This window comes from Cavia porcellus, unplaced genomic scaffold (genome assembly GCF_034190915.1).
Source record: "Cavia porcellus strain 051 isolate PalLab524CR breed Dunkin Hartley unplaced genomic scaffold, mCavPor4.1 scaffold_15, whole genome shotgun sequence".
In the NCBI taxonomy this organism is placed as follows: Eukaryota; Metazoa; Chordata; class Mammalia; order Rodentia; family Caviidae; genus Cavia; species Cavia porcellus.
In genome coordinates, this window is record NW_026947498.1 from 65,459,402 (window position 1) to 65,473,131 (window position 13,730).

The window sequence follows — 13,730 nt, forward strand, 5'->3', positions numbered from 1 at the left end:
AGAAGGCAATTCCACACTCTCTCTTTCCGTAGCAATAATTACTGCCAGCTGAGGACTCCTGAGACTGACTGGAGGACAGTAAACACCAAATGGACTGTGCCCAGGTACAAATGAATGAATGACCGCAGAGCCACACAAACAAGCAATCCTTTTATTGGAGAGACATACCTCTTCATAGGTATATTATCCAAATATACTAACACATAAAAGATCACATCACCTTGTTTATGGATACACTTAATATCCCATACCCTTCCCAACTTTCAAAACATAATAGTATACAAAATATAAAATATCTTAAATATTATAAAAATTGCAAGAAAAAATAGAACGTATGAAAATATTTTTATCTGCGTTTTCCCTCATTGTTGAGAGGCAGCCTAGTTTACCTTGAGTTCATAACTGTTGAGTGGGTAGGAATATGCCCTGCCTAATACTATTCTGTCCCGGAGGAGCTTAAATAAAACATAGTAGTTGCAAAAGAGGATGAGAGCCATAGAAAGTGTGTGGTTCCACTTCTCTGACCGTAGCAAGGAATAGAGCTGATAGAAGACAACACTGCCCTCAATAAGGATAAGTAGATTTAACAGCCTTAATGGACGATGAAACAGGAACTGTAAAGAAGTTTAAAAGAAACAAAAACAAAAAACAATGTTATTTCACAGAGAAGACTTAAGTTATTATTGAACTCATATTTCTAGGATTATTTCATATTTATAGGTTTCAGATGCAATAACCAATAGCTCTGCTGATCAAATTTCAATCAGATCATTTCTTACAATAGAGATCCGAACTTTTGCATTTTTGCTCAAGAATAATGAAAAAAAACTTTACTTCAGTGCTCCTGGGACTTGAGAGTTACACCCCAAAGAATGCTATCTTAAAAGATTTTCCTGAGGTTGTATCTTAGGTATATAGTTCATTAAAAGTAAACAAAAATGTATTTATTTAAGACAAGTTAGAGAAAAGAAACAAATATTTTAGGCTTTGCAAGTCAAGAGGCAAAAGCTGAGACTATATGAACACGTGCATGCCTAAAAGTCCAGCTACTTGGAAGGCTAAGGCAAGACAAGACTTCAAGGTCATGGGCAGGCTAGGTAACTTGGCGAGACCCTATCTGAAAAAACAAATAAAAAGAAAAGTGCTGGCGACAGAGTTCACTGCACCCTGTTCAATCCCCAGTACTGGGAAGAAAGGGGAGGTGCACTATAATGTAGGCACTCAAGTATGTAACTACTTAAAAATGTAAAAGCTAAGCTGGACTTGGTAGTGCAGGTCCATAATCCCAAAACTACAGGAGGCTGCAGCAGGGAAATCACGAATTCGAGTCTGGCTGGAGATGTAGCTTAGTGCAAAGGCCGTGGGTTCAATCCCCAGTACCACAATCAATCAGTCCTTCCCATTCTTAGCTTGTGGGGTTGATCTAAGACATATGGACACAAACACTAGACAAGCTTGTTTGGAGCAGAGAAAAGTATCACGTGTTAAAATATCAATCCAACAGTTTCTTAATTTTCTCTTAAACTGGTTGCCTGCCATGGTCACTGACTGAAATTCTCCATGCCATATACTTCTACTATTTTATTTTTTTCTGAATAATGAGAAGCAGGGTATACAAAGACAAAGCAAAGAGAAAGGAAAACTAAGTCAGAATTAGAACTAAAAATAGGACTTCCTATTTTCATGAAATCCTATAAGGTTCTAAATCCTCATTAGTAAAAAGATGCTGTGACTAAAAAGATTGCAAAGGAACATTATTTAATAATTCAATTTAAAAAGAAATTCAGATTAACGAATTTGGTCTAAATTATGATAATATACTCCATCAGATCTAAAAGAACTAATGATTGGAGTTCAAATGTTAAAGAGTTTAAATTTAAGAATTAACCAAACTATCATGATAAGTTTTGAAGGTACCCTACTTTTCAGGGATCTTCTCCAGAAGGAAAAAAAAATCTTTAACTTATGTTTTATTGGATGAAATCCAGCAACATATTATAAAAAATGACTGACTCAGGGTGAATGTTCTATAAAGATTCAGAACAGCTATTACAGATTCCATGGCAAAATATATGTATCTAAATGTGCAGTAATCTGTAAACTGAAGAAGCAGAAAGATGAGGACAGATTTTAAAGTCTAAGTTTGAGAGCACTCATACTTTAAATGAGTGCTCTCCACTTCAATCTGCTTAAGAATCATTTCCAAACATGCAAATACTGTAAATTCCTGGGATCCTCCAAAGATGCTGAAACAGAAGTCTGAGTAGAGGCTGGAATCACTGATTTTAAAGAGTGGACCAGGTAATTCATGTGCAGATGGCCCAAGGACCACCTTAAGAAACATTGATTTAATCACTTGGTCATACAAAACCAGTAATTAGTTAACTTGCCTAATCTTCTATGAATTCCATTTGATTCTTCAGCTGTGCAAAACTAGCAAAGTAAAATACTTATTTACTCAACAGAAAATTCTAACAAAATATCTGGTCATTACAGGTGTCCAAGGGACAGCAAGGACTAACAAGGGAAGGAATTAATGGCCTACAGAACTCAGCTGGTTGAATTAAGTATCATATGGAGAAATCAAATGCTTATGTGATTGACTCCCCCATCTTAGGGCAATCTGTTAAGAGCTGGGAGGAACTGGGAGATGGTAATTGAGAAAATGCTGCTGGCACCTCATCCAAGGACCTTCACCCTCCTATGCTACCAACCTTTTACGTATCCCATCTTCCTGACCATGATATTTGTAAGTATCCTGTCCGGTCCTCCCAAGAGCTAACTAAAAGGTCCTTAAACAACATTCATAGAACTAGAAAGTCCATGTACTTCACATTTAAGTAGGAAGTACAGAAGGAAAAGGGGACATAAATACAGTACTCAAAAGAAGATCCCCAGCCAAGATCCCCAGCTGGGCACGGTGGCACATGCCTGTAACCCCAGCACTCAGAAGGCTGAGACAGGAAGATCACTGAGAGTTCAAGGCCAGCCTGGACTACATAGTAAGTTGAAGACCAGCCTGGACTACATAGCTGGTCTCAAAAAACAAACGAACAAACCAAAAAAAACAAAACAAAAGTCAGAATGGTCTCCAGTCTCAGGCAATGATTATTACATTTGGACATTTTTACTACGAATTGCCTTCCACATGTACCCTCTATTTTTCCTGCTTGTATCAGCCAGCAAGCTACATTAAGTAAAAATGTCTACCTCTTGGAACTAGAATTTCTAGAAAACTGAATGACTAAAAAGAACATAACCCAAGACCTAAACACAAATGGGACAGAACATGGATTCAGTGGGTGCTAACTGCTTTTTCTATTTTTAACTTTAAAATTTTTTTTCTTTTAAATCCAAGTATGTAAAAGGTTGCAGATCATGGCATTTTTCTGACTTCCAAGGGGCAAGTTAAGGAATTTTACAGAGCCAATACACACACACACACACACACATACACACAAACTCAAATATCTGTTGGAGTATTACTCAGCTATAAAAAAGGAGATTCTAGGCTTTTATAGGTAAATGGAGGCAACTTGAGACCATACTCATAAGTGAAATAAATCAAACTAACATTTATAAATAGTGTATTATCTCCCCAGCATAAAAAATAAAATCTGAAAAGAGTAGTAAGATCCAAAATATACAATATTATAACAATGAAAGGGAAAGAAAGTGCTCAAAACAATTAGGATAGAGGAAAGGAAAAATTATATGTATGTTGATAAACATATATAAATGTATATATGTATACATAATGCTAGATAATACTACTAATCTGTTACTTCATCAAAAAGTTTGTGCTGTCATTGACTGATCAATTTTATGCCTAGATTTTATAACCTGAACTACTTCTAAGATGACAATATGCACTATATTAAGTAGTGTTGATTCTCTACATTTTTTTGAAATTCTGTATCATTTCTATCCTTTTTTTCTGTTTTTCTTTTTTTAAAATATAAATAATAACTAAAACAAATATCCACCACATTATCACTAAGTATCACTTAAAGATACACAGATACAATGTATCTTAAGGACGTAGAGAACCCAAACTATTATAAAACAAAACTGTAGATGAAAAAGGAAGTCTTACAAAACTGCCTACTTGTTTCAAATACTAGATGCAACAAATTACAACGTAACTAGAGAAACCAGCTAAGCTGGAATAATGGTATATAACCTTCATCTGTTAGCAATAATTACTGTGCATTAACTTCCTAGTGTTAGACACTGAGGAGGTGCTAACATATTTAGCTGCCTAACACTCCTAAGCTTATGTTAGAAAACAAGGAAGTGGTACTTGCATAAAAGCGGGCATGGGATACATCTGAAGGCACCGCCACGTTGTAAGGCCCCATGGCTCTGTATAAACACCTGCTGTGCCGCACCAGTACCCCTTGAGGCCATATTGTATTTTCTGACCAACTAAGGAAAAAAGAAAGGCAGTGTTAGCACATTGACAGTTACAGGCAAGACAGTGTTTGGCAAGGCCAGTTATATTTTAATGGGAGGGACTGTAACTACTCAAGGTTTCATCTGTTTGAATTCTGAAAATACAGCAACTCCACAAACTACTAGTTAGAATGGATTTGTGATGGTCATTTCATTGCTATGGAGTACAGACAGATTGCAAAGTGATATGGTTAACGTTGAAGAACTTAAAAGGCTAAGAAAAATAAGCAGATATATGTTTAAGTAAGGCATCTACGGGCAAGAAAACAGTGTAAGCAGTCATCTCCATTCCAAGTGAGAAGAGTCTACAGACAGAAATGACAGGGAAAAAAAAAAAGAGGACGTGGATGGTAGCTAAGGACAGAAAAGAAATTAGCACACTGTCAACTAGCTTTACTGCGGAATTATATCCCCCAAAAGCTAAAGAAAATCAGTTTGCTTATCGAACAACTGGAACACCTCACAGATGTAGGAAGTTCTAGAGCAGAACACAGACACACGAGGGACTGACACAGACTTTTTACCGCCTTCTTGGTTTATTTCTCTAGGGAAAAGGAGTTAGGGAAGAAACAGCTTCATTCTTTCCAGCATCAATGTAATGAAGTTGGGGTGGGAATGGGGATCTTCAGGTTAAGCTTTTTTATATAAAAAAAGTGATTTAGTTGATTCTTTCCTTCCTGATTTTGGAAAGGTTAGTTTCCTAGAGTAAGGACTGGGACAGCAGTTTAGATATGTTAAAATACATATTCTAGCACCCTGAAGCTTTCCCAGTTGAGAAACTGTCCCAACGGCCCTGCTCACACTTACCAGTATTAGGTGATGACACCCCTCATGGCCGTGTGCCATCAGGAGCCTGAAGATGTACAGTGCTAGCACTGTGGGTGGTATTTTCAATTTTTACTGAAATCTGTCCTTGCCCACAGTCGGGTTTCTTTTCAGCCTGGCCCAATCTCTTTCACTTCCTGGGCTTGAAGGCCTGTGCTAATCTGTATCAGACATCAAGGCAGATAATTGAAGGGAGAACTCTGAGGGGGAAAGGGGAAGGGAAGTCACCTCAATCTGTCCCGCTCAATTAGGACAAAGTTGGCAAGGGATGAAATTTATGAAATGTTCAAATTATAAAAAGGAGGAAGGTGAAAATGGTCCAGGTCTAAGAAACAGGTATGATGACAGGCTGAGAAGCGAGAGAACAAAGGGGTTCTAGAATTAGCTATTTTCGAACAAAATGGGCCATGCAGAGAAATTATTGATGGGGGAGTGAGAAAGACACAACAGTGTTGATTTAAATGAGAAAAGCAGAAAAAGAGGGAGAGGAGATTAGGGGGAAGGAAAAAAAATTTAAACAGCAGACAGGGAAAATTACTAGACCAAATCTGCAAATATTAGAAAAAAAAGAGAAAGCAAATTGCAGCTGTTAAGTGTGAAATCGGCAGCTAGCAACTACTTGACTGTGGCAATGACGAGGAGAAGACAAATCTTAGAGCCTTATATGACTCTGAATTTTTGGCAAAGGATTAAAACTAAAAGAAAACTTCAAAGTGCAGCCTGGGACACAAATTATATTCTAGACTGATTGGGCAGCTGAAAGAAAGGTAGGATGCACTTAAGAAGGGACAGAATGGTGGTGGAAATGAGTTAATGCTCCCTGTGTTCGGTTTAGCATGATGACAAGCATCCGTGTAGATAAAAACTAAAAAATGTTCAAAGTCAAGAACAAGAATGACACACAAAGCAAACAAACATGACCAGCGGCATGTGGACAGTGTTACGTGCTTTTACCCTCTACCTTACTCACATGTGCTGTGGGGCATTGCTGTAAGACCCGTGCTCCAGCTTCTGCCACTTGCCCAGATGTGCGGCTGACTTATGTAGCAAATCACAGTATTTGGATGGCAGCAGTTGCGTGGTGAGCATGACAAAGGCATTGATCCACACCATGATAAGGTGCTCACATGACCAGCGCATGTCGTAATACTGGGTGCTCTGTAAGAGAACCATAAGAGAGAGAAATGACCCGTGCACGGACGCACAAAGGCAGGGACGGGTGCGTGTACATATGCCCCGCAGACAGATCCACACTGAGTCAACATGCACTGGTTGTCCTGCTGTCCGTGCAGAGACTTCGAGAGCAGAGTCCTCCAAAATCCTTCCACCTGACTTTCTGGCTGTGTGAGTTAGGGCTGGGAGGGAGAGCAATTGTATTTTAAGTGTTTCCTTTCTAGAAGAATTGAGTGCTTCTGAAGGACCACTCCGGCTGCAGAAGTGCTTCTGAATAGGTGAAGGAAACACTAAAATGTCCCAAAAGATTCTGGGCCAAGTGACATCCAGACCATTTTTCTTTACTATTGAAATAAACTGAAGTTTAGAAATGGTTAGATTAAATTCAAAGTAACTCTAGGTAACCCTGTTAAGATAACCACAATACGCTGAATTCACTGAAACCTTGGTTCTCTGAAGCTGCTACATACTGATATATTTCTATACAATTTTAATGCTCCCCACAAAAACGTAAAAAAAAATTAAAAAGAAAGAAGAGAAAAAGAAAGAGGGACCACCACAGGGTGCATCACATATATGGAAATACCTATCCGCCAACCAGGAGCGGTATTAGTGTACTCCAGATGCAGCCGAACTCCACCATCCAGGCTGCCAAAGGGGAGACAGAGAAAAGGGGGAATTAAACAAGAAATGCCCAGTTGATGTAATTCACACACAAATCCAGGGAGCACTCAGAGTGAGATAACAGCTTACCTTTACAAAACACAAGGGGAGAAATGCAACATAGTAGGCACTGAAGAGAGAGTTGAAAAGAACTTCTTTGATTCTGTGGTTGAAATCTGCTTTCAGACATTCTACTTCATTACGGATAAGGTCTGGAGACAGGGGGCAGCTGTGGGTGGGGATGGGCGTGGCATTATTAAACTGTTCTTTTAGAGACTCCAGTAATAAGGAGAGGAAGTCTTTGGATTTGGCCAAGCCACCCACAGTTGAGGCACTTTCCTCTACAACCTGGTGCTGAACCACATAGTTATAGTCTGTGAGAAGAAGATGAGCTCTGCTATCTTGGTGGAAACAGCAGAGAGGAACATAAACACCAAACCTGTAAGACAAGATAGACATCCATATGAGACCACAGTAGCACCTCCAAGCACACCCTACAATCACCTCAGTAAACAGTCACCACCCACCAGAGGAGACGCACCCTGTGGGGACTTTGTTGACAGCAAATTTGTTATTTACAAAGCTCTGTAATTTCCTTCCATAAAAGCAGTATGCACTCACTGTACAACAGAAACTACAGAAAAATCACAATGATAAAACATAAATCACAGTGAACTAATCATCTTTATTATTGGGTGCACATTTTTCCAATGCATAAACTTTATACACAGTTACATATACTTTGTCCTCATATAACACAGAATGTTTTTATATCCTGCTCTATATGTATGTATTGAGTTTTTTCTCATGGTGGTGCAAATATTCTATAACAGATTTTAAACATACTATAGATTCTTAACTATTCACTTGTAGGTGGCACCATGACTTACCTATTCCTCTTGTTAGAAACAGGTTGTGTCTGGTTTTCCATTAGCATCAATAATACATTAAGGACTTTCCTAGCACCCATCTTAGTATAAATCTAGTAGTTTTCACAGTTTGTCCTTCACTTTAAATGCCTCCTTAGTAAAGGCTCCCTGGCCTCCAAACTACCACTCACCCATCCTCACTAACTCCCCTTTTCTGGTTATTTTTCTCTATAGACCTTATCATTCCACGTGTTTATTAGGTGGGGGGGACAGTTCTTTCTGCTTGGTTTATCATTCCCTCATTACAAATGTAAGCTTTAGAAAGCTGAGATTTTAGCCTAGCTAATTCGCTAGTCTTACATCGTTGATAACTTCAACAGTGGCTCGAACGGTATTCTCTCAATATTTGATGAATTAGGTGAAAAGAAATTCTGGAAATGCAATAACTTCTTAGAAGAATTACTGAATACTTTTCAGACTTCTGATAACATTTTGGGGGCTAGAGCCCTATCACTGAGCTACACTCAGTTTCTCTCTGTTCTTTTTTTTTTTTTAAACACTGTATTGGGGATTGAACCCAGGAGCCTTACACTGGGTTTTACTTTTTAACTTTTGAAACAGGGTCTTACTATGTCACTAAATTTCCCTGCCTGGACTCAAACTTGCAATCCTTCTGCCTCAGCTTCCCAGAGTAGTGGGATTACAGGTGTATCTACAACATCCAGTTTCCTAGATAATTTTTTTTTCTTTTGTACTGAGAACTGAACTCGTGACCCTGCACTTGCCATGCAGGTGCTGTGCCACTGAGTTATATCCTATATCCTTGGCTTGATAATTTCTTATAGTTATTCCAACTCTTGGTTCTTTAAACATTTTAAAAACACTTTCCCAAGTTCTTACTGAATAACTTTCACACTGTAATCCATGTATTACAAATAAAAATGGTCACTTCACGGACATAGATTTGGGTAAAAAATAGTAACTGAAAGACCTTGTTTGGTTATACACTTTATAACAGTATTATCAATGACATTTGTTGTTAGTTTTCTGCAGAGGGAGAAAGGATGAGCTTATGAGTAGCTACAGGATCCACTGTAAATGGACTCTTGGAAGTGTGGGAAGGGGCAGAAGCAGAAGTTTCAGTAGAAAAACACACACACATACAACACTGTGATGGCTAGAAAAAGCTGAAAAGAAGTCTGAGATTTCTGAAGCACAAGATGAATGAGTAGGCATGGGAGAGAGAGGCCGGGGTGTGGTAGATTGTAACAATGGCACCACTGATTCTTTACTCTTCCTTATAGTCTCATCATTTCCCTATGCAACTCACTACACAGCCTCCTCTGTGGGGAAGGTGACTCGCATGCCCATGTTGGGCTCAACGATATGCCTGTTTTAGCCAGTGAGGCTGGGCAGAGGGTGGAAGGCAGAGGGACTGGACCTGGCATGAGCAACTTAGCTCTGCCTCAGAATAAAAAATGAAAAAGGACTAGCGATGTACAGCAGCTCAGTATCAAAGCCTTGGCTTCACTTCCCAGCACTGAAAAAAAACAAAGTGACAGAAAGAAAGGTCAGCCGACATGGTGCAATCAGCACTTAAAATGGGCTTGCCCACGGAGGCCCACTCTCCTGCTATTCTGCCAGTTTCACCTAACTGCACAAGCGTATTGGCCACAGAATGAGAAAACATGGGAGGCAGGACTTAAGTCGTTCCAGTTGCATGGACTGATGACTGCCACTCAAGCTCAGGAACCACTTGACTTCCAGGTGGCTCCAATATATGCACAGTAAAGACATAATGTGACAGGCTACTTTGGACCTGTGATAGTTATACCACTACTGAGGCACTAGACAACTGATACGTATAAAAGAAAGGAAAATGGAAAGGTAGCATGGAAGGTTTAGACCTTTGTGAGGTAAAGGAAATGATTCATTAAAAGATTTTAAAGAGTTAAATTCCTTTTTCAAAAATCAATCTACAATGAAAAACAGAACAGAGAACAAAAATGAATTACAAGATGACCAAATAAAGGTACAGAATGTAATACAGAAATTATGGAAAACAGCAGATTTAAAATATGTTTAGGAGCCACAATTTTAAGACTGTGGACTGATATTTTGTTGTTTTTCTGAGACAGGGTCTCATCGTGTAGGTCAGGCTGGTCTTAAACTCACTATGTGGCCCATGCTGCGATCTTTTAAAGTCAACTCCAGAGTGCTGGGATTACAGACATGCGCCTGGCTAGACTGTAGACTAACTTACCCTGAACTAAAAAGCTACTTAAGAAGGGGCGGGGGGCGGGGAGGGCGGGGGGAATAGACCCTCTTTTTAAACCTATGAATAGACAGATATAGTTGTTTTCATAATCTAATATTTTGAATTTCTCATATTTACTTTTTAAAGTTTCCATAAAAGGTAGATTATATAATTTTTAAAAGTCAAAGGTAAATATATTTAAACCTAAAATTATTTAAATTACATGCATATTTCATTGTTTTATGGAGTGTAAAGAACTTTCAAGAATAAATAAGCTTCTTCATATATTCATAATTGAAATGAAGGCTTGCTAGCAATTTTGATGATGGTAATTCTGTTTAAACTAGATAGAGGGGCCAGGAATACAGTTTAGCAGCAGAGGGCCTACCAGGCAAGCACAAGGTCCTAAGTTCATTCCTGGTACCCCAAAAAAATTCTTGGTGAATACAGCTAATTAAAATATTCTTCATCAGAAGAATGGCTATTCATACTAGCTTCACAGGACAGTCTTAACTAATTCCTGTTGCCCAGTTACCCAAGTTTATAAAAACAAATTACACAGTCATCATATCCATCTTTCTGAACCCTGGGCTTATGAAGCTTTCATTTTCCATTCTTTAACAGTATCACTTACATGACCCAAATAATTTCTAAACATTTACTAATAAAATGTACACCTGGGGTACTCACGGGTAGCCAAGGAAGAGGAGATTGAGGACTGAATGGCTTCGAAAGAGATTGACAAGGGTCCAGCAAAGCACCCATCCACACAAAGTAAGCAGCACCAAGCGCGCTGATATCAGAACCATGTAGTGAATCATGGACGCTGCACCCGCCTTAGTGGCCTGAAAGTTTGGAAGCACCAAAAACAGTATTTTATAATTGATCTTATTCAAAAGCAATATGACTCAACTAGGCTTAGTAGGTTTAGGAGAAGGTGAACTGTGCAAAAAAATAAAATAATAATAATAATAATAACTGCCCCACGCCACTTATCTTGCAAATACTTAAAAATTCAGACTTTTCCAGGCACAGACCTTCTTGTACCCTCAAATTCCTTCACATAAACCTCTTTTAAGTTTTAGCATTATTACCTACTTGGTTTACACTAAGATTTCTTTTTTAATTTTCAACTAATTATCCTATTTTTAAATTTTTAATCCTTTTTAAAGAGAAAACAAAACCCATTGTTGGTTTCCTATTGTCTTGTTTTGAAGTCTTATAATTATATTAATAATCATTCTTTTGTTTTGATTGGTTTTATACTATTTTGTTTTGTTTTCTTGCATTGTATGTGAAGTTATGGACAACTATTTCAAAGAAAACAAGAAACATTATAGTAGCCACTGTTGATTTCCACTTGTTGTGAAGTCTTGTGTAGCTTGCATTGTTCTGTTCTGACTTACACCAGGATTTCTTAAAAGTATGCTCCATGGACCAGTCAGCAGAGTTACCTGGGCTGCTACATGTGAATTCCCAACAACCTTCCTCTCCAAATGCAGGGAACATGCATGGTGGTGTACATCTGTTATACCAGCATTCTGGGAGACCAAGGCAGGACTTCAAGTCCAAGCCCAGTCTACTCAGCAAAATCCTATCTCAAAATAAAAATAAAGCCAGGTATGGTGGCACACATCTATAGTCCCAGCACTCGCGAGGCTGAGGCAGGAGGATTGCTGTGTTGGAGGCCAGTGAGGGCTACAAGGTGGGTTAAAGGCCAGCCTGAACTGCATAGCAAAACCCTGTTTCAAAAAGACAAAAGAAAGGAGGAAGAGAAGAGAAGACACCAGACAAGATGAGACCAGACAGGACAAAAAGAGGGTTGTACCTCAGTGCAAAGGCTCTGGGTTGAATCCCAAGCACCACAGGACAAAAAATGTATTCAAAGAACCTTCTGGGCCATCTTCATACACATAAACGTCTTCAGAGCCATCAACTTATCTGTCTTACTTGCCCGCAGACCCAAAGTGTGGTCAACGGCACCCACAATATTTCCATTTGTCTTTCAATCCTTTCCTCTAATTTATTTGCTGAATTACTATTTAATAAATTATTGATATTTCATAATCGTATCTTTGACAGACCCCCACATAAACAGAAGTTTAATTTTGGCACACATGGAAATAATGCATAATCATTTCTGATTCTTTATTAACACGTTTAAATATGTTCCTTAAAACCAAATCTTCAAAAGTGACCGTAATGGTTGATATAATGTGTCAACTTAAGAAGTTTGGAAATTTAAGTGATTCAGCAGAGGGATAGGATCCTCACTGTGTAAACATCCTGAGCCAGTGCATGAGTACGACACCCGCCCAGGGCAGGCGGGCTGCTTACAATATAAGGGAGGAGCAGAGATTTGCACTCTCCATGTTCTTCCCCCCAACCTCCGCCTACTTTTGCTGCCCTTCTGTCATGCCACGTTTTCTTGGCGCCAGTTAATTTTGGATTAAACCTCTATAATGTGCGCTAAATACTTTTTCATCCTTAATTTTAGGCGTCAGTATTTTGTCACAGTAATAAGAGAACAGTAACTAGGACACATGTGCTAGCTACCAGGAAAGTAACAGGAAACCCTAACCTGAGGAAAATTTCTCTCACAGAGTGGTATTCAAGCTCAGATCTAAAGTAAGGGAGGAGCAGAAAATTACTCCTAACACTGTGTTAAAGGTATGCAGACAATGTCCCCAAATATATTTAAAAATGTATTTTAAAATATCTTACATATAAAAGCTTGTATTAAGTATAATGTATAAGGCCTTTATATAAATATTTTATATATATCTTCAGACACAAGCCAGATACAATGGCACACACTTATTAATTAATCCCAACACTCTGGGAAGGCTGAGGAAGGTGGACTGCAAGCGTGAGTCCAACCTGGACAACACAGCAATTTAGCAACTCTGTCTCAAAGATACAAAGGGGCACCAGGTGTAGCAGTGCGCACGTGTAATTCTAGCACTTGGGAGGGTAGGGCAGCAAGATTTCAATGAGCCCAAAGCCAGCCTGAGTTACACAGCGAGTTCAAGGATAGTTGGGACTGTATAGCAAGAATCTAAAAAAAAAGATAAAGACCAAAAAGGACTGAGGATAATGCTCAATTTATAGGCCCTGGGTTCAAATTCCAATACTAGGGGAGGGGAAAAAAAAACAAAAAAGAAACACCCAACTATACATACATAAAGATTAGAAGGAAATATAACATGCTTTTTAATAATGGGGCTGTAATTTTTTATATTTTTTGCTTTACATTTTACTGTTTCTCAGGTTTTTTTTTTCAATAAAGTATATAATTTTTTTCCAATGAAGTATACTATTTTTATGTTTAGAAAAATGAATTAGATAGCTTAGCCGGGCTTCGAATAAATGTGCCCAACCAAGTCCAGCAGAAAACCAATTTTTTAAACAGAATTGATTCAAGTTGGTGGAAAGAATACCTGTCCTTATTTTTAAGGCTTGTGGAACAAGTATAGAAGTAGCACTGG

At 38.5% G+C, this 13,730-nt stretch overlaps 1 protein-coding gene across 5 annotated transcripts in view; it reads right to left on the reverse strand.

The window, feature by feature from the left end:
- Positions 1-13,730, reverse strand: part of Tmem39a (transmembrane protein 39A) — a 52,784-nt gene that overhangs the window by 27,256 nt on the left and 11,798 nt on the right. For 3 of the 5 annotated variants that reach the window (XR_010039444.1, XR_010039445.1, XR_010039443.1), the window contains exons 5-8: positions 10,933-11,087; positions 7,207-7,555; positions 6,251-6,438; positions 4,308-4,428 (exon numbers count right to left, since the gene is read on the reverse strand). Coding sequence is in view for 1 of the 5 variants with exons in the window: in XM_003469290.5 (XP_003469338.1) it covers positions 381-614; positions 4,308-4,428; positions 6,251-6,438; positions 7,207-7,555; positions 10,933-11,087 (1,047 nt within the window). In the remaining 4 variants the exon portion in view is untranslated. Of the gene's footprint in view, positions 1-137; positions 615-4,307; positions 4,429-5,262; positions 5,442-6,250; positions 6,439-7,206; positions 7,556-10,932; positions 11,088-13,730 lie in introns of those variants that run through there. The other 2 variants (XM_003469290.5, XR_010039446.1) reach the window with 2 other exon arrangements.